Here is a 16,771-nt window from a genome sequence, read left to right on the forward strand (position 1 = left end):
ATGTCTTTCTCTCTCTACCTCTCTTTGTGTCTGTCTGTCTGTCTACCTCTGTGTGTGTGTGTCTTTCTATCTTTATCTCTGCCCCTCTCAGTCTATCTCTCTCTGTGTGTATGTCTATCTCTCTCTCTCTCTCTCTCTCTCTCTCTCTCTCTGTGTGTGTGTGTGTGTGTGTGTGTGTGTGTGTGTGTGTCTGTGTGTGTGTGTGCACTCATGTGGAGGGTACCTGTGTGACATGCATATGTGCATAGCACGTAAGAGGAGGTCAGAGAACAAGCTCAGGTGCACTCTAGTTTTTGTTGGGATGGTTCTCTCACTGGCCCAACACTTTATCACATTTGCCAGGCTGACCTGCAGCCTTCCAGCTATCTGGCCCTCTCTGCCTGCCTTCCCGTCAGTGGGGCTCCAGGTGTGCTGCTGTGCCCAGCTTCTACATGGGTTCTGGAGATTCACACTCAGGCCCTCACATTCATGAAGCAAGTGTTTTGACAGCTGGGGAGACCATTCTCCCCAGCCCTTCTTTTTTCTGAAGCAAGGTCTTATGTAGACCACCCTGGCCTTGGATATGTGATGTCCTTAACCATATCACTGTGTGGCTAAGGATGACCTCGGACTCCTTATCGCCTGGCCTCTGTTTCCCAAGTATTGGAATTACAGATGCATCCTACCACACACAGTCTTTATATAGTGCTGGTGTAAGGAAAAGTGAGTGTCTAAAACCAGCTTGGGGGGGTGTCAGAAGGAAGGAAGAGACAGGATACCTCAACAGCTGCACAGGCCACCCCTTTAACACCTCTAAGGGCTGCCCCCTTCTGCAGGTCTGGAACTGTCATCATATATGAGTGATGCACTACAGACAGAAAAGATTAGGTGTATGTATGTATGTATACGTTTATATGTATTTGCATAGGGGGAGGGGAGTAGAAAGTACCAGACTGAGCAAGCCCCCTGGGGTCCAGCCCAGAGGAATTTTTAAGTGGAAGACCCTCACTTCTAATACATTTGCAATAAGGTTCAAGTAATTTTTAAAACATATTGCACCTGGGGTCTTTGGCACAGGGGTAAACGCTGGGGTACTAGACATCTGGATCAGCTCAGGTCAACCACAGAGATATAGAGACCTGAATCTGGGCCTCTCTGAATGTGTTAGAGCAACCTGTGCCTCAGTGGCACCAGACAGTGGCCCTTGAGGGTGTCACATGACTCTCAGGGTCACCAAGCTGGAGATAGATGCACTCATCTTCAGGATGTCCCATCCAGATGTCATTGTAGCTAGCTTCAAATCCTTCCCTACTTGTTCAAAGGATATCTCCCACCAGGCTGAGAAGTATCCCAGAATCCCTGGCCCTGAGGCCCCCAAATTGAGCTTCTTATACTCGTGAGCTTCTTATACTTCTTATACTCGTGGCAGCCATGATAGGGCTAGGGCTAGATGGGGTGCTATGGATGCCGCACTGGAGAGGGAAGAAGGGGTGGTCATGTGTGGGTCTCCTGTCACACATGGCAGTGAGCTAGTGTTAGGGGCATTCCTCATTCCTATGCTGCTAGGAGCCCAGAGAAGGTAGCTATCTCCCCCCTGGTCACACAGCAGTAACTCCTGGACCTGAGGGCCAATCACAAAGATAGATGGTGGGGTCAGAGTCAGTCTAGAAAAGCCCAGGCAGCTGATTTCAGAAACTCTGCCCTGGAAGAAGTGCATCCCTGGGCACGTGGACATGCAGGTGGATGCCTGGAAGCTGAAGCACAGTGAGAACACCTCAGCCCCTATACTTCCCTCCTATTAAATGCTTAGCGGAAGACTGTGTTTGCCATCCCAGTGAGCAGTTTGGAGTATGCCAGCTGTGAAGATAAGCTCAGTGGAGCCAGTCCTATCATGACCCTTCTGGCTTCTACATTCCTGTCATTATGGTTTGGAAGGGCCTTCAGCGCTGCACAGATGCCCCACCCCACCCCCAAATGCCACGGAACCTGAGGCAGGGGCTTCAGGGTTGTGCTGGGCTTATGTGAGCTCCCCCACCTTGGATAGCTAACCAATCCCCAGCTCAGGCAGCGGCCGGAGAACGAAAGTGGCCTCTGCTGTATGTGGTTTCCTAACAGAACACATAGGGAAAGAGTCTGGATGCCCAAATGCAAGAGGACTCAGAAGCCAGCAGGTGACCGGTTACGACAGCCATGTCTTTGGGTTGCGTTGAAGGTGTTCACAAGGATCTATCTGCAGCAACAGTGTGGGAGCTAGTGGGTGACATTGGGCCTCAGATGACCTGCTCCAGAGCAGTCTCTAGCTCAGGAGATTCATGTCTTTCCCAACACCACACGGATGTCCCCAGCAGGGTCTGGTTTATGGGGACAGCCTGGCCTGATGCCCCGAGGCCATCCTGGGCTGCATCCAGAGTGGCAGAGGAATTGGATGTCAGTGGGGGAATCTTGGTAGTGACTTGGAGGCTGGGTCTGGAGCCCCAGTTCTCCCTATACCCAGGCCAGAAGGGTAGAGTAAGTTTAGGACATTCGGGGAGGGTCTCAGACATCAGGACCCCAAAATATCTCACGGGTCAAGGCAAATGTCTTTCGATCCAAGCTTCCAAAGGGGGCATGGCATATATGTACCCAGCCCAGGAGAAAAGATCTAGAAACCATTCCTGTGTGGGACTCACCTCCAAGGAGCGTGTCATGAAAATGTCCCCGACAAGCAGTTCTGAGCTGGGCTGTGTGCCCTCTGCAGTCTTTCTCAACACCTGGGAATGTCTGTGACCACCATAGACTAGAGGAAGATGGGCCTCCTAGGCTGGCCACTCTGGGGACTCCTTCTCAGAGCCTGCTCCCTCATCAAGGCCACATTATTGTAGCCCTGGGGACCCTCCATCTCCACTTGTCTGGAGGCCAAGGCTCTAGAATACAGCAGCTTTATTGACCAGACGTATCAGCAAGAACACATCAGTGGGACATGTACAGTCCAGCCCCAGTGGGGGTCCAGCTGTCTAAGAGCCAGATGTGGGGACCTCATATTTCCCCCTTGAGTGACCCCGGAACCCAGCCTTCCCCCTACTCCAGGCCTTTGCTTAAGTGAAGGACTGCAGGGGGCAGGAAGACGTCACATAAAGGTTGGAAAGGAAGATAGACCCGGAGCAGGAAGTATGGGGCTCATGTTGCCCCAGCAGCTGGTAGAGGTGATCCGTGCAGGACAGTGGGGACGTGCAGATAGACAGGCAGATGGCCAGGTTCACCACACAGAGCACTTTTGGACGGGGTTCATGGGAGAGTCCTTGGGACAGTGGAAGGCCCGGCCGAATTCCTCAAACTGGGACACGCTGCCCAGGACCCTGGGGTAGGGGAGAGACCTCAGCAGTGTGGGCTTCACTGGCCACCCTATCGCTTCTAGGTTGACCCTTGTCCCTCTGACCCCATGCAAACACAAGGAGGGGACGAGCATACCGGTAGTGCTCGGGGGCATGCTTGTCTGTCAGCACCTGCAGGTAGATGGACTGTGACCGTCGCTTGATGCACCAGTTCTGGGGGCAACGGGAAAAGGGAAGAAGAGGAAGAAATGGAGCCAGGTGTCTACTACCTGTTCTCTACCCTTTTCCCCCACCCTTAGGCCCCAGCAGAAGCCATGAGCCATCTCACCTTGGAGAGGACAGGTGATAGATAGGAGATGATGGATGGATGGATGGATGGATGGATGGATGGATGGATGGATGGATGGATGGACGGATGGACGGATGGACGGATGGACAGATAGGCTGAACCCTGGAGACATTCATGTGCGGCCTGGGCCAGGCTGAGACTGAGCATGGACACTGTGTTCCCTCCTCGGCCCCTCCGGACCCCTATCGGGTCTCCACCCAGCTCACCTGGGCAAAGGCAATGAAGAAAAGCTGGTTGTGTGTGTACTTGAGCCGGTGCAGTGGATGCTCTGGGCCGTGCTCGCGGACCCACTTCTGATAGGCCTGTGGGTGCCCAGAGCAGGGAGCCGCTGTGGCCAACTCCTGCACATGGCCTCCTAGTCTGTCTCCATCCTTCACACAGTCTTCCTCTCAGGAGGAGACCAGCCCCTCCCCCACCAGCCCCAGTGCTGTGCCATCCAGTCTGTATTCCCTACTTTCTACTCTGGCACATTATTCCCTCCCTCAATAGGCCACCTCCTCCAGGTAGTCCTCTTTGTTCTCCCAGTAAGGTGGTACCTGTTTTCTTTCTTTTTTTTTTTTCCCCCCTCCTGGAGGCCCCTAGCCTAGACCAGAGCATCAGCAGGACAGGATGGGCTTTGTCCCTAGTCTGGGGTTCTTATCAGCTCCCACCTGTGCCCCAGTAAAGACAAAACGTAGGCTGGGTGGCTCACATAGTAGGCCAGCTTGAGGCCTCCCATGTCTGCGATGTTCTCGCCAAGTGTGTGCTTCCCATTCACCTGCCAAAAAGAAATGGAAGAAGCTGCACGGGGCCTGCTGGCCTCCCACAGCCCTGGCTACCCTGGGCTACTGATCAGGCTACCCTGGGCTACTGCCTGCTCCCCTTCCCCAGGAAATTCAGGAAAAGCCTTTCCCTCCCCTCACCCCTACACATGTACCATGTGAATCTTTGGGAGCTATGTGGCTGTTTGTGCACACGGGCATCATCGAGGGCGTGTGTGCAGGTACCGTATTTGGGTACATGTATGTGCACATGAGCACGCATGCTTCCAGTTTGTGGCCAGCCAAGGAGGCCACTGGAGACAAGGGTGGAAGGTCTCACCCGCTGGTTGTAGACAGTGAAGTTGTCATAGAGGCGAACGATGCACTCTGCCTTGCGCAGAAAGCGGCTGTAGGAGGTCTCTGTCCACCAGTGCAACAGGTTTCCTGAGCGGTCATACTGTCCCCCTGTGGTCAATGGCAATATCCTTCCAGCACACTAAGACCACGCCTCACTCTAAGGCCAGGCTGGGCACTAAGCCCCTCCCCTCCCGCCAGCCAACCCCAGTTCATCCTCCATGACTCCTCCCACTATCTGTCCTCTCTCTCCCTCAAGACCCTCTCAGGCCTTACCCCAGTCATCGTAGCCATGGGTCAGTTCATGCCCAATGATGGTGCCGATGCCCCCGTAGTTCAGAGACCTGGACCCACAGCAGCAGGTTAAATTCTAGCTCTCACCTGCCCTCTGAGAGCCCTACATTGCTGCCCAGGCCCCCACTTGTTTTGTTTTGTTTTTGTTTTGTTTTTTTGAGACAGGGTTTCTCTATGTATCCCTGGCTGTCCTGGAACTCACTCTGTAGACCAGGCTGGCCTCAAACTCAGAAATCCACCTACCTCTGCCTCTCAAGTGTTGGGATTAAAGGCCTGGGCCACCACTGCCCCACTGCCCAGGCCCCTATTGCCACTGGCAGGTAGCCAGGGAGATCCCAGAGATCTATGCATATCCAAGGCCCTCTCCCAGTTTCTTTACAGACTCCATGAAAGGGACCCGTGACCCATGTCCAGCTGGGTCCAGATGTATTTGGGAAATAACATCTTACAAGGTTGGTGGAGGCTATGCCTTCAAGGAAGCGGGAAGGAAACTAAGGAACTCACTGGGGGACTAGGCTTTCTTCCTCATCACTACGGTCCTCCCCTTTTGAAACAACTCACAGGGCCTAAAGTGGGTAAGGGGCATGCTAGTTGGCTTTAGCTGTAAGCTTGGCATAGCCTGGCGTCATCTGCGATAGTCTCAGTGAAGGATTGCTCGGGTCAGATTGGCCTGTGGCCATGCCTTTGAGAGATGGTCTTGATTGGTGACGGATGTAGGGGAGCCCAACCCACTGTGGTCAGCACCATCCCTAGGCTGGTGGGCCAGGGATGTATAAGAAAGTAAGTTAAGCGGGAGCCAGAGAGGGAGCCTGACACCTGCAGACAGGGCTGATGGGCCCAGCTTCCTACTTACTGTGGGAAGTCTGGGTCGTACAGGGTGGGCTGCAGGATGCCAGCTGGAAATACTAAGAGAAAGGCACGGTGAGTAGGAAACACATCCACTCCCGGGCCCGTCCCACAGGCCAGGACACAACTCCTTACCCATTTGATTCTTGTTGGGCAGATAGTAGGCATTGAGCGCTTGCGGAGGCAGCAGCCACCTGTGCGAGAAGGCCAGAATCACCCGGAGGGTACGCACGACTTCCCCGCAGGATCCTCACATGCTGGCCTCCTTCAAGGTGGTCGTGGCATGCCAGTTAGCTTCTAACAGAGCATTCTCTGGGCTAAGCTACCACCTTACTGCCATCTCTCATGTTCACGCCGGCCCACGTTCCCAGCATGGCCCTCCTCCACCCCTCGCTCAGGACTGGGGCACCCACGTGGATTTGTCCACCTCCTGTCGGATCTTCTTGATGGACAACTGGATACTGAAGCGGATGCTGTTCAAAATGTTCTTGAAGTAGGTCTTCTCGTGGACCTCGAACTGTATGGGGATGGGCAGTGCTCAGCCACGAGCCGGTGCAGGGCTAAGGCCCTTTTCTTGGGAGCCATGAGTTCTCCTCCAAGTTTGGTGGCGGGCTTCCCTGGGGCCTGAAGGCAGTGAGAACCTGCCTACCTCATATTCTTTGTCTACAGCCTCAGGTTTCAGCAGGAAGTCTGGATAGCCAACCATAACCATCATGTACTGGAGCTGCAGTGAGAGATCAGGGCAAGGGGCCCAGGGCCTCAGAAGACAGCCTCCCACAGGCAAAAAAAAAGGGGGGGGTGCAGGTTAGCATGGGTCTGGGCCCGAGGGAAGGCATACCTAGACCAAGTGATGACAATTTGATAAAGACATCTCTGTCTCTTTCCCCTTGTTACTCCCAGTGCCTGATACCCAGCCGGCACTCAAACACTATTTGTGTCGCCAACAACCGGGACTCAGATCCTATCTCACCTTGGCCCGAGCAGCTGCCTTGGTCTGGGCGTCCATCCAGTCCAGCTCCTCCAGGCGCTGGCCCAAGATGTACTTGATGTCTTCCACTAGCTGCTGTACCTGCAGGGTCAGAAGTCAGGGATCAAGGGTCAACTAAGGAAGTCTTAGCTCTGATCCCCAGCACCTGGCACCAAAGGGATTCCTCTCATCTGTACAGGGCAACATGCTGGGCACCAAGGAGAGACATGGGAAGTAGGGTCCTACACCAGCAGATGCCAGTCAGCTCCCTGCCTGGAAAAGAGAACCATCCCAATGCAAGTCCATACAGTCCTAAGGTCATGTCTCCTGAACATGGCTAAGAAGAACGCTCAGGGGAAAGACAGTGCAAGCCACCTACAGCTGACTGACTATGTGCAAGCATCCCAGGGGAGGAGCATCCTAGAGCCTCGGAGACAGCTAACCTGGGCCACAAGGGGATCTATGAGAACTTCCATCCCCCACACCGAGCACACCACCTGCACCCCCCTCCCCTAGACCCACGGCAGCCTGACCTTGGCTTTACTGGCAGCTGAGAAGTGTTCATGTACAAAGAGGGCACCAAGAGCCATGCCGAAGTGGCGGTTGGCCTGGCCCAGGCAGACTCGGGCCAACTCCTGGGGCTTGTCATTGCCTTCCATCTCTTTGGCCAGCTCATGCAGCGCCTCTCGGAATGGTGGGGACAGGTGCTCACTCAGAACTACCACCACACGCCACACCAGGTAGTTGTGCAGGATCCTGGAGGCCAGGTAAAGCAGGGGGTTGTCTAGACGGATATGTGTGTAGGCCATCACAGTCTAACCCACCTGTGTTCCTCAGTACCCACCCTGCCCCACTAAGAAGGAGAAAGAGATCAATTTAGATATGCAGACATCAATTTAAAATGTCCCAAGGACAGAATACGATCTTGCTACTAACGAGAGCCATTAAGCCTGACCTTGATGGGCCAGCATTGTTTCCCAATTTCCCTTTGGTGTGGGACGCTGAGTAGTCAGAAATGTGTTCCTTGATGGCTTTCTTTTCCTTTCCCTGGATGTACTGGGACTAGCAGGATTCCTCCAAGGATCTACCCTATGTGCCATATGACTTCAGCTACATGTCCCTTAGTGACATCACCATCCCAGGAGGTGAGGGCAGCTCAAGGGGATCCCAGCCTACCCGGGCTCCCACAGTGCAGGAGTGAGCATATGACTGGGGGCGGGGGGGGGGGGGGGGGGGGGGGGGAATCTAGATTCCCACACCAGCGCTTGCATCTGACTCCTGCTGTGTGGCTTCAGCCTGAGACAGTGTTTACAAACCAGCACTAAGTGGACAGCTCTAGGGTGCTGATGGAGGGGCCCTGAAGCGAAGAGTTGGGGGTGGGGGGAGGTGTAGAGCATCTGCAACCTCACCTTCGGGGTGTGGAGCGGATGAGCTGGGACACCTGCTGCATGTAGTCTGTAGCCAGCAGCACCACCTCCTCCTCCTCTGAGAAGTCCTCCTGGAAGATCTGGTCCAGCAGCCACTTCCACTGCAACTATGGGGCCCGAGGTGGGGGAAGCAACAAGAGACAACAAAGGGGTCAAAGAGAAACAACAAATGGGTCAAAGAGAGACAACAAAGGCACTTGGGCATGGAGGTCTGAGGAAGACCTCGGACATACTGTAAGGAGGTCGACTTGCAGTCCCTGCCCCACCCACCCACACCACCACCCATCCACCGGGTCTTGGAAACACTCACATGGGGGGTAATCTTCTGCAGCTGCCCCAGAGTCACTTTGTTGTACACGGAGCTGACGTCTCGACGGAGATCATCATATTCTGACACAGAGATCTGGAATGGAAAGCAGATAGACCCAGGCTGACCTATGTTCCCCGACCCTTTTCCCAGAGTCCTGGAATCTCCCAGCCCCTCCTGCTCACATTAGCCAGCCTCTGTTCCAGCTGAAGGATCTCCTGCGCCTTCTGCTCCACAGCGTCTGCTCCTAGTAGTCGGAGTAGACGCTCCATGAACACCCGGTATGCGGCCAGGATCTACACCAGGACAAGAGGTCCTCAGCTAAGGGGACGGGGAGGGAGACACCTACCCCTGGGACCCTCCTTGCTGGGGCTCTTTCCTTCCCAGAAGCCCCAGCCTCTGCCTAGGTACCTTCTCACTCTCCTCATCTTGAGCTAGGTACAGGGTTCTCTCTGGCAGGGTGAGCCCGTCCTGGTCAATCTGGGGAAGAAAACAGGGACCCCAGGTAAGAAGTGCACGGCCAGTTTTCCAGCGTTTCTACTCAAATGGCAAAGAAGAGAAGACGGACGAGTCAAACTCGGATCTGTTGTCTCAAACTCCGGGAGCATGAAAACCAACCCCCACCCCACCCCATCCAGAGATAGCCAAACCCCATTGCTGTTAGCCCAGCCTGAAGACGTCCTGGAGAGCCTGTCCTTACTCCTTCCCCAACCGCCTTCACTTTCCCCACCTGTAGGGACACCGTGGGGCGCTGTACTTGGGAGTTGGAGCCTCTGGAATTCCTGGCCAACCCCAGCCTTTCAGGGCGATCGCCTGCGGGCTCCCACTCCCCGAATCCCACCTGCCTGAGGGCTGGGAATTGCGGCTCCCGCAGCTCAGCTAAACACCGCAATTACTCCAGGGAAATTACTTGCGCCCTCCTCCCGCGCGGGCTCTGCCCCTGCGCGCCCCGTATCCTCCCCGCGCCCCTCGCTGTCCGAACCCGTATCCCTCTCGGACGCGGGATCGAGCGTGGGGCACACGAGGATGCGAGGGGGGGTGTCTCAGGCGGGGTGCGAGGATGGTCGGGGTGCGGAAAGGGGAGGGGGCACTCACGCGGATGACGTAGCGCGAGGAGTTCCTGTCGTCCAGGCTGACCGTGAGCGAGAAGAGCGCGGCCGCGCTGTACACACCCTGGGCCTTATACACCAGTCGGTTGAGGTCCCAGCGAGCCGCCCCCGGGCGATCGGCCGCGCCGCCCAGGTCCCAGCCGCCGCAGTCCTCGATGACCTCGAGCATGGGCCGCGGCCCGAGCCTCTCGATCTCGCGCATGTCGAGGCACGAGCGGAAGAAGGCGCGCACCTTGCGCTGCGCAGCGCCGCCGGGGCCTCCGGCGGGTCTCGCCAGCAGGCGCCGCAGACGCTCCTCGTTCTGCTCTCCGATGGCCGCGATCGTGCCGTAGGTGAGCTTGTCGTCGGGGATGGCGTGGCGCCGCAGCCAGCCCCCGCACGCGAACGAGTAGAAGTCCTGGCACGGGTCGATGCTGGCGTCCAGGTTGGCAGACAGGAAGCGGGCGGCGCGGGCGAAGGCCTTGCGCTCGGGGCAGCCCTCGGGACAGCCACCGCCGCCGCCCGCCGCGCCCGGGCCCAGGTATTTGAGCGCCAGCATGGCCGCCAGGATGGCGCAGAGGCCGGCGGCGAACACCAGCCCCGACAGCAGGCACACCTCGCGTCGGTTCCAGCGGGGCAGCCCCGACCGGGACCCGCTAGCACTGCGCCCTGAGCCCCTCGGGAAGCCTGGAGGCAGCGAGGTCCCTCGGGCGCCCCCAGTGCCACACCGGCTCACGTACTTGACTTCCTGGAACTCATCGTAGTGCGCTGTCATGGAATACGGGGCCTCCATGGTGCCGAGGCTTCGGCCGCAGCCCCCTTGTTTGTTCAGTTACAGGCCGCTCCTGGCTGCGGGCTTTCTGGTCGGCGCCCACATGGCCCTCGGTCGCAGCTATAGGGAGGGAACATTAGTAGGCTCAGAGAGGCCCTAGAAAGTGAGGGGACCCAGAAAACAAGGGGTAGGGGTTAGTTTAAGAAGATGGAGGCCACCTGGGATCCACGACCAAGGATCCCACTTCACTCAGCCACCCAAGAAAGAAAGGTTCAGTTGCCACCACCTCTTACTGGAATAGTAGCCTTTAACCTGCCTTCCCAGGTCTCCACAAGCTCACCACAGAGTAAGGATGCCCGGACACAAAGCAAAAGAGCACCGGGCACAAAGTGGGGCTTCACGGACAACCTGTTTCCCTCGCCTTTGCCTTTCTTGCCCATCATCCGCTCCAGCCGAGCCAGGTGGGGGAGGGGGGAAGCAGAAGCCGGAAAAAGGAGGTGTGGTCAGGGGCGCCTCTATGCGGACCCCGAAGCCTCCCTCAGTTCTCCGAACTGAAGTGCGACCAGGCACCCAAACTTTGTCCTCGGGGAAGTCTGCAGGACCACTCCCAAGCCATTCTCTGGCCGTTTCTCTTCAATGGCCCCAAAGCCCACCCGTCCCTAGTCCCAAGCAGAAGCCCTCTCCAGTCCCCATCTTTCCCCCACCACCACCACCTCTCCGACGGCCCTGATGGAGAATCAGAGACTGGTTTCATCCTTTGCCACCCATCAACGCCCCGGGCCATTCCTGGCGTCAACAGGTTCTCCCCAGAACCCAAAGTTGGGAGAAGTTTCACCCCCTTTGCTGCGCCAGCCCGGAGCTCCGAGTCTCCTGCGTCGCGCGGCGCAGTCAGCGGAGCTTGAGAGCCGAGTCCTGGAGTCGCAGCCGCAGCCGCAGCTGGAGCCAGAGCCGGGAGGACACAGACAAAGCCGAGAAGCTCGGCTCGGCGGCCGCGGTGGCCTCGGAGGTGGCTGCGATGATGTCCTCGGAGGCGCTGGATCCGAATGGCACTTACCCCGCAGGTGCGCTTCTGGGCCGGGCGAGGACGGAGGGAGGGGTCGGGAGCAAATCCCGGCCTGAGCCGGAGCGGAGCTGGGCTGGCTGCGGCTCTCTCCGTGCGCCCGCCGCCTCCTCTGCCGCCGCGCCGCGCCGCGCAGCCCGCCAGCCCCGAAGGAGGGGGCGCGCCGGCGGCTCCACCCTCCTTCTCCCGCCCCCCTGCACCCCTCCTTCTCTCTGCTTCCCTCTGGGCTACCTGTCAGCTCCAGCAGTGCGGAGGTGGGGATGACGACCGCCGAGATAACTAACGCTCCAGAGAGTGATGCACCAGCTTTTCAGGCTCCAGGACTCCCGAGTCCAGATCTGTCCCGGGAGGAGGAAGCACGGTCCCTTCGGATGAGGTTCCTCTACTTGGAGCCACCTACCAGTCTGCGGGTAAAGGGGCTGAAGCTGGAGATCTGGAGGCGAGAGGGCTGTCTGGGCCGACCTCAGCAGAAGCTCAACCCAGGGAGGACTCCAAAGGGCTGAGGGAGACGCAGGTGAAGAGCCTGTATCATGCCCAGCACTCTGCCAGGCGCCGTCAGCACCGGGACTTCTTTGTCCTCTCAACTCTTGCTCATACCTGCCCCGTCTGGGTTCTGGTTGGTGCAGGGCCCTTTACTTAGCTCTCCTGGGGAGACTGTAAGAATAGGTTTAGGCTATGGCTGTAAGAAGAGGTTTAAGCTATGGCCTCCTCAACCTTAGGTTTTCCTGACATCACTGACAGGAAGTCCCAGACCCACATAGAAAGGCCAAGAAAGGGACGTAGGGTGGAGAGAGGGAGCAATCTTGCGCCACTTCCCTCACGGGACTACACGGGGTGAGTTTGTCCAGCCTTCTACCCCTTCCGGTTGGCTGTGCTTTTTAAATGTTGGGGGCCTCCCTCCTTCCAGGAGGCAGAATCATCTTTACCTCTCCACTATACCCACAGGGTGAAGCCCACATGTGACAGAGATCTGGAGTTTTCTGAAGGACTGGCACTGTTTCGGGGAATCTGCTTTCCCTGCCTTGACTTACCCATCTCTTCCGGTGTCCCCCAGCAAAGGACCAAACAGCTCCATCGGTCCCAACCCGCTGGCTCCAGCCAGCCGCCCTGGCCTAAGCCGCTCAGACATTGGTGAAGACCCATGTGTTGGAATTCATGTTGAGATGGGACTGCAGAGTCGGACTCACCATCCCATCGCCATCCCCTCAGGGTGTTCTTCAGTCAGCTACCCAGTCTCTAGCCTCTAGGGGCCACCTCTACCACTCTCCTGCCTGTCCAGTCTGTCCGTCTCTAAGACCCACCCTCAGTCCTGTCTTTCACTCTGACCATCCTTGGGTCCTCTTTTGCCCCCACCCCGCCCCCGTGCATTCTTCTCAGGCCCAATTAATTCTACTGAGGAGCGATGGAATTACGCAAAACGCAGTGTTTCCGTGAGGGGGAGGGGAGGGCAGGGCGGTGGCAGAGTGGCTCTTTGTGCTTTTAATCTGCATTTTCCCCTCAACATTCCATCTCCAGGAGGATAATTTTCCAGCCTTTTCAGGCCCTGATTGGTATCATTTCTCCGGCAATGACAGCCTTTATTTTCCCCGAAATGAATGCCGTGAAATTTCCAAGAAATATAAAAATGGATATTGTCTCAAGGAGCCGACCACTCCGACAGCAAGGCACAGAGGCAAGCATACTTCCCAGGGGACTTTTCACTGCAGCCACAGGAGGATGGGGTCCCTGGCCCTCAGTCCCTTTTTTGGCTTCTTTTCTCTGGGACCAGCCCTTGGACTTTCCTTGTCACCACTGGCACACTCAGCTGCCATTAATCCATTCATCTGTCTCCCAACCAGGCGGATTGGGCCTCCCCAGCTTCCTGTTCTGTTCAACATCTTATTCTCCACACTGAGTCCTGAATACAGGGTCATCTGAAGTTAGCTTAGAATTGGGTCCTTTGACTACTAGGTCCTTGTCCCCCTGACATGTCCTGTGATCAGGCTGTCCATAGAAAAGGGTCCAAAGACCCACTTCTTCTCTCTCCTGCCTATCTTGCTCCATCGATTTCTGAGGTTCTCGGAGGTCCTCCTTCAGTTGCTACATGCTCGCAGATCCGATGAAGATTAGATTGATAGGACCGAGCCATGCCTAGCAGAGTCCAACAGAGCCCCAAATGAGGTTCTAGAAGCCCAGTTTGGGGAAAGGAGGCAGGTGGCAGCTGGAGAAGGCACAAGGGGGTGCGAGGGACAGAAGTATTTGGAAGCAGTTCTTTGCCTCCACAGGAGCCAAAGTCACATCCTAATTACTCTGTCGATGGAGTCTGTGTTCTCCGGAAAGTCGCATCCTAATTACTCTGTCATGGAGTCTGTGTTCTCCGGAAGGAGCACCAGTAGCCCTATCTCTGGTACAGCTTTGGGACAGCAGTATTCACAAAGACTCACAGCTATTGAGCATTCACCAAGATGCTGTGGATCTTGCCCTAAATGAGGGAGAGCCAGACTAGCCAACCCAAGACCTGGCTATGGTCAGTGCCAGCTCAGCTCTGTACCATGTGGGGTAGAACCCTGGCCCCTGCAATGTGTCAGCCCTGGGTGGGCTACAGTACAGCTTCTCTTCCATCTTAGCCAGTGCCCTGGTCCCCTAGCAGTTATGAGTTGTCTCTAGGCCACAACCAGTTTCCTGCCCTCCGCCTGGCCTCCCTGGGCTCATCCATCCATTATTCACAGCACAAAATGGATTTTTAATTTGAGAAATGAAATGACTCTCCCTAGTGGCTGGTGTGGCAGGGAGGAGTGGGGGAGAGAAAGGTTGGCTCTTAGAGAAGAGCGCTGCATATTGCTGGCTGTGGCTCTCCTTGAGAAAGCGAACGCCCACAGCAGGTGTTGGGGGCCATGGAGGCCACAGGTACATGCACCCCCCTACCATCCATACCATGCCTTTACTAACGTTGTTGCTGTCATTGATTGAATTAAGAGTGCCTATCAGTCCTGTGGTGGCCGATAGTGAGGTCTGGGAGCAGCTAGAACCTGACAACCATTTGCTTTCTCCTGGCTGGTCTGTCACCTTTCGAAGTCCTGGTCCTCACTGTCTGCTCATCTGGCTTCCCAGGATTCAGCCCATCCAATAATTCAGAGATCGACCTGGATTTTTTTTTAAATTATATTTTATTTATTAATTAGTTAGTTAGTTATTGCAATAGGGTCTTACTATGTTGCCCCAACTGGTCTGGAACTCCTGGGCTCAGGGGATCCTCCAGCTGCAACCACCTAAGTAGCTGGGATCACAGTTAGAGAAGCATGCTGGGCTACGAAATGCCTTTTTTTCCCTTCAAGATAGGGTTTCTCTGTGTGGCCCTAGCTGGCTTGGAACTCACTCTGCAGACTAGGCTGCCCTCAAACTCAGAGATCCGCCTGCCCCTTCCTTTCAAGTGCTGGGATTATGCCACTATGCCTGGCATGAAATGGATTTTTAAGTTTTGAAATAAAATGTCACTCCCTGGTGGCTGGGGTGACAGACAGAGACCAAAGAAGCCTGAAATCTCTTGCACCCATTCTCTTTTAGGTTCCCAGTTGAGCTCCTACGTGAAGCCCTGACTCTTCACTGTGTATCCTCTGGTCTAGGCCTTGGCCTCCAGTCTCCAGAGCCCTGAGTCATCCCTGGAGATGACTAAGCTTAGTCGATTCAATGTAGCCCTTAAGGGAGTGGCCTCCCCCACCCCCACCCCTGTGTCTGTCTGTCTGTCTGTCTGTGTGTGTGTGCTAGTGTGTTCATGTGTATGTGTAGAGACCAGAGACCAACAACAGGTGTCCTTCCTCAGGTACTACCCACCTTGTCCTTTGAGACAAGGTCTCCTTAGCCTGGAGCTCACCAATAGACTAGGCTGGCTGGACATCAAGCCAGGAAACTTCCTGTGCCTCCCCCCACCCCACCCCCCAGCTTCCTAGAATGAGTTTTATAAGCATGGGTACCACACCCAACTTTTTTTTTTAAACATGGGTTCTGAGAATCAAATTCTGGCTCTCATGCTTGCCCGGTGGGCATCTACCCAGCTGAGCTATCATTCCCCAGCCTGGAAGTGGCCACTTTTGTGTCCTTCTCTGCCCTTCCCAGTTTGAGTCTCCCCACCAGCTCTCTTTCTTCCCTATGCAACTCTGATCAAGTGTCATTTCCAGAATACAACGGGTTCTCCCATGCCTCAGGACCTTAGCACTTACCAACTGGAGCATCCTTCTTCTGTCGTCTCTTGGACAATTGCCAGGCATCTTTCTGGCTTTTGGGAGGCACTCCCCCATGGCCTCTTCACTCCTCCAGCCTGGACAAGTGCTATTTCCATGGGCTTGGGCCATGCCCTCCCTGAGTCCCCACCATACTGTTCTTGAACAGAGTCCAGTACAGAGACTTACCAAGTGGGTTTCAGGAATCTAACTGTGCTTGACACAGCACCAAGATTACAGATTCTCCACCACACCCAGCCCCTAGGATTAAACTTGGGTCCTCAAGCTTGCAAATTGGACACCCACTAAGCCATCTCCCCAGCGCCTAGAACAATGTTTTATGTTAATAAATGTCTAATTGCCAGGCAGTGGTGGCACACGCCTTTAATCCCAGCACTTGGGAGGCAGAGGCAGGTGGGTTTCTGAGTTCAAGGCCAGCCTGGTCTACAGAGTGAGTCCAGGACAGCCAGGACTACACAGAGAAACCCTGTCTCAAAAAACCAATAAATAAATAAATAAATAAATAAATAAATAAATAAATAAATAAATAAAATTTTAAAATGTCTAATTATCTTTTTGTTTAAATCATTTAAGTCATTTAAGTCATGCACATTTGCTGGGGACCAACCTGAAGAGTCTCTTTCCCATTGATTCCCATCCCTGAAGCCCCGCCCATATCCCATGTGAGCTCCTGACTTCTGGGGCCTTCTTGGTCCACTTGGAAGCACCATCCATCCTGTCTAATGAGGCTTGGGTACCAGGCACAGGGTCAATCTCAGGGGGCTGGGCCTGGCTCTGGCTCTGCCCGTGGGCCCCGGCCAATAGAGCAGAGAAGGCAGTATCAACCAGAGGGAGAAAGGATATGGCATTGGGAAGTGGAGTTTGGAAGCCTGCAGCTCTGACAGGTGGGCCTCTGGGGCTAACCATTTCAATGGAAAGCCAGCTCAGCTCTTGCTGCAGACAGGAATGAGGCAGAGGATCAAAGACAGTATGGCACTGGGCCTCCCAACCTTGGCACCCCTTTCCGGTCAGGGTCACCATAGCCACTGCTCACCCATTACTGCAAGAAAGAAGCCAAAGG

The 16,771-nt window shown here is 55.5% G+C and overlaps 1 protein-coding gene across 6 annotated transcripts; it reads right to left on the reverse strand.

Moving 5' to 3' along the window:
• Positions 1-2,881: 2,881 nt before the first annotated feature.
• Positions 2,882-12,907, reverse strand: Ecel1 (endothelin converting enzyme like 1). Of its 6 annotated transcripts, none has more exons than XM_031368279.1 (19): positions 12,526-12,907; positions 11,726-11,898; positions 9,670-10,554; positions 8,986-9,054; positions 8,760-8,870; positions 8,578-8,670; positions 8,250-8,374; positions 7,374-7,596; positions 6,844-6,942; positions 6,523-6,597; positions 6,287-6,390; positions 6,009-6,067; positions 5,881-5,932; positions 5,010-5,077; positions 4,720-4,844; positions 4,331-4,396; positions 3,846-3,941; positions 3,427-3,503; positions 2,884-3,314 (listed from the first exon to the last, which is right to left on the reverse strand). In XM_031368279.1, the coding sequence occupies exons 3-19, from the start codon at positions 10,453-10,455 to the stop codon at positions 3,215-3,217; spliced, it is 2,328 nt and encodes a 775-aa protein (XP_031224139.1). In that variant the 5' UTR covers positions 10,456-10,554; positions 11,726-11,898; positions 12,526-12,907; the 3' UTR covers positions 2,884-3,214. The 6 variants fall into 6 exon arrangements, with proteins under 6 accessions (XP_031224138.1, XP_031224139.1, XP_031224140.1 ...); XM_031368280.1 differs by lacking the exon at positions 12,526-12,907 and adding an exon at positions 12,092-12,327; XM_031368278.1 differs by lacking the exons at positions 11,726-11,898; positions 12,526-12,907 and adding an exon at positions 11,489-11,604 and having other exon boundaries at positions 2,882-3,314.
• Between the last annotated feature and the right edge of the window lie 3,864 nt (positions 12,908-16,771).

Source organism: Mastomys coucha, unplaced genomic scaffold, assembly GCF_008632895.1.
Source record: "Mastomys coucha isolate ucsf_1 unplaced genomic scaffold, UCSF_Mcou_1 pScaffold14, whole genome shotgun sequence".
Lineage (NCBI taxonomy): Eukaryota > Metazoa > Chordata > Mammalia > Rodentia > Muridae > Mastomys > Mastomys coucha.

Bases quoted from the DNA above. Each gene is read 5' to 3' on its own strand.
- Ecel1 (XM_031368278.1), bottom strand. From the start codon at position 10,455: ATGGAGGCCCCGTATTCCATGACAGCGCACTACGATGAGTTCCAGGAA. The intron at 8,871-8,985 runs GTACCTAGGCAG...GTCCTGGTGTAG, and splicing joins AAGATGAGGAGAGTGAGAAG to ATCCTGGCCGCATACCGGGT. The intron at 8,671-8,759 runs GTGAGCAGGAGG...TTTCCATTCCAG, and splicing joins TGGAACAGAGGCTGGCTAAT to ATCTCTGTGTCAGAATATGA.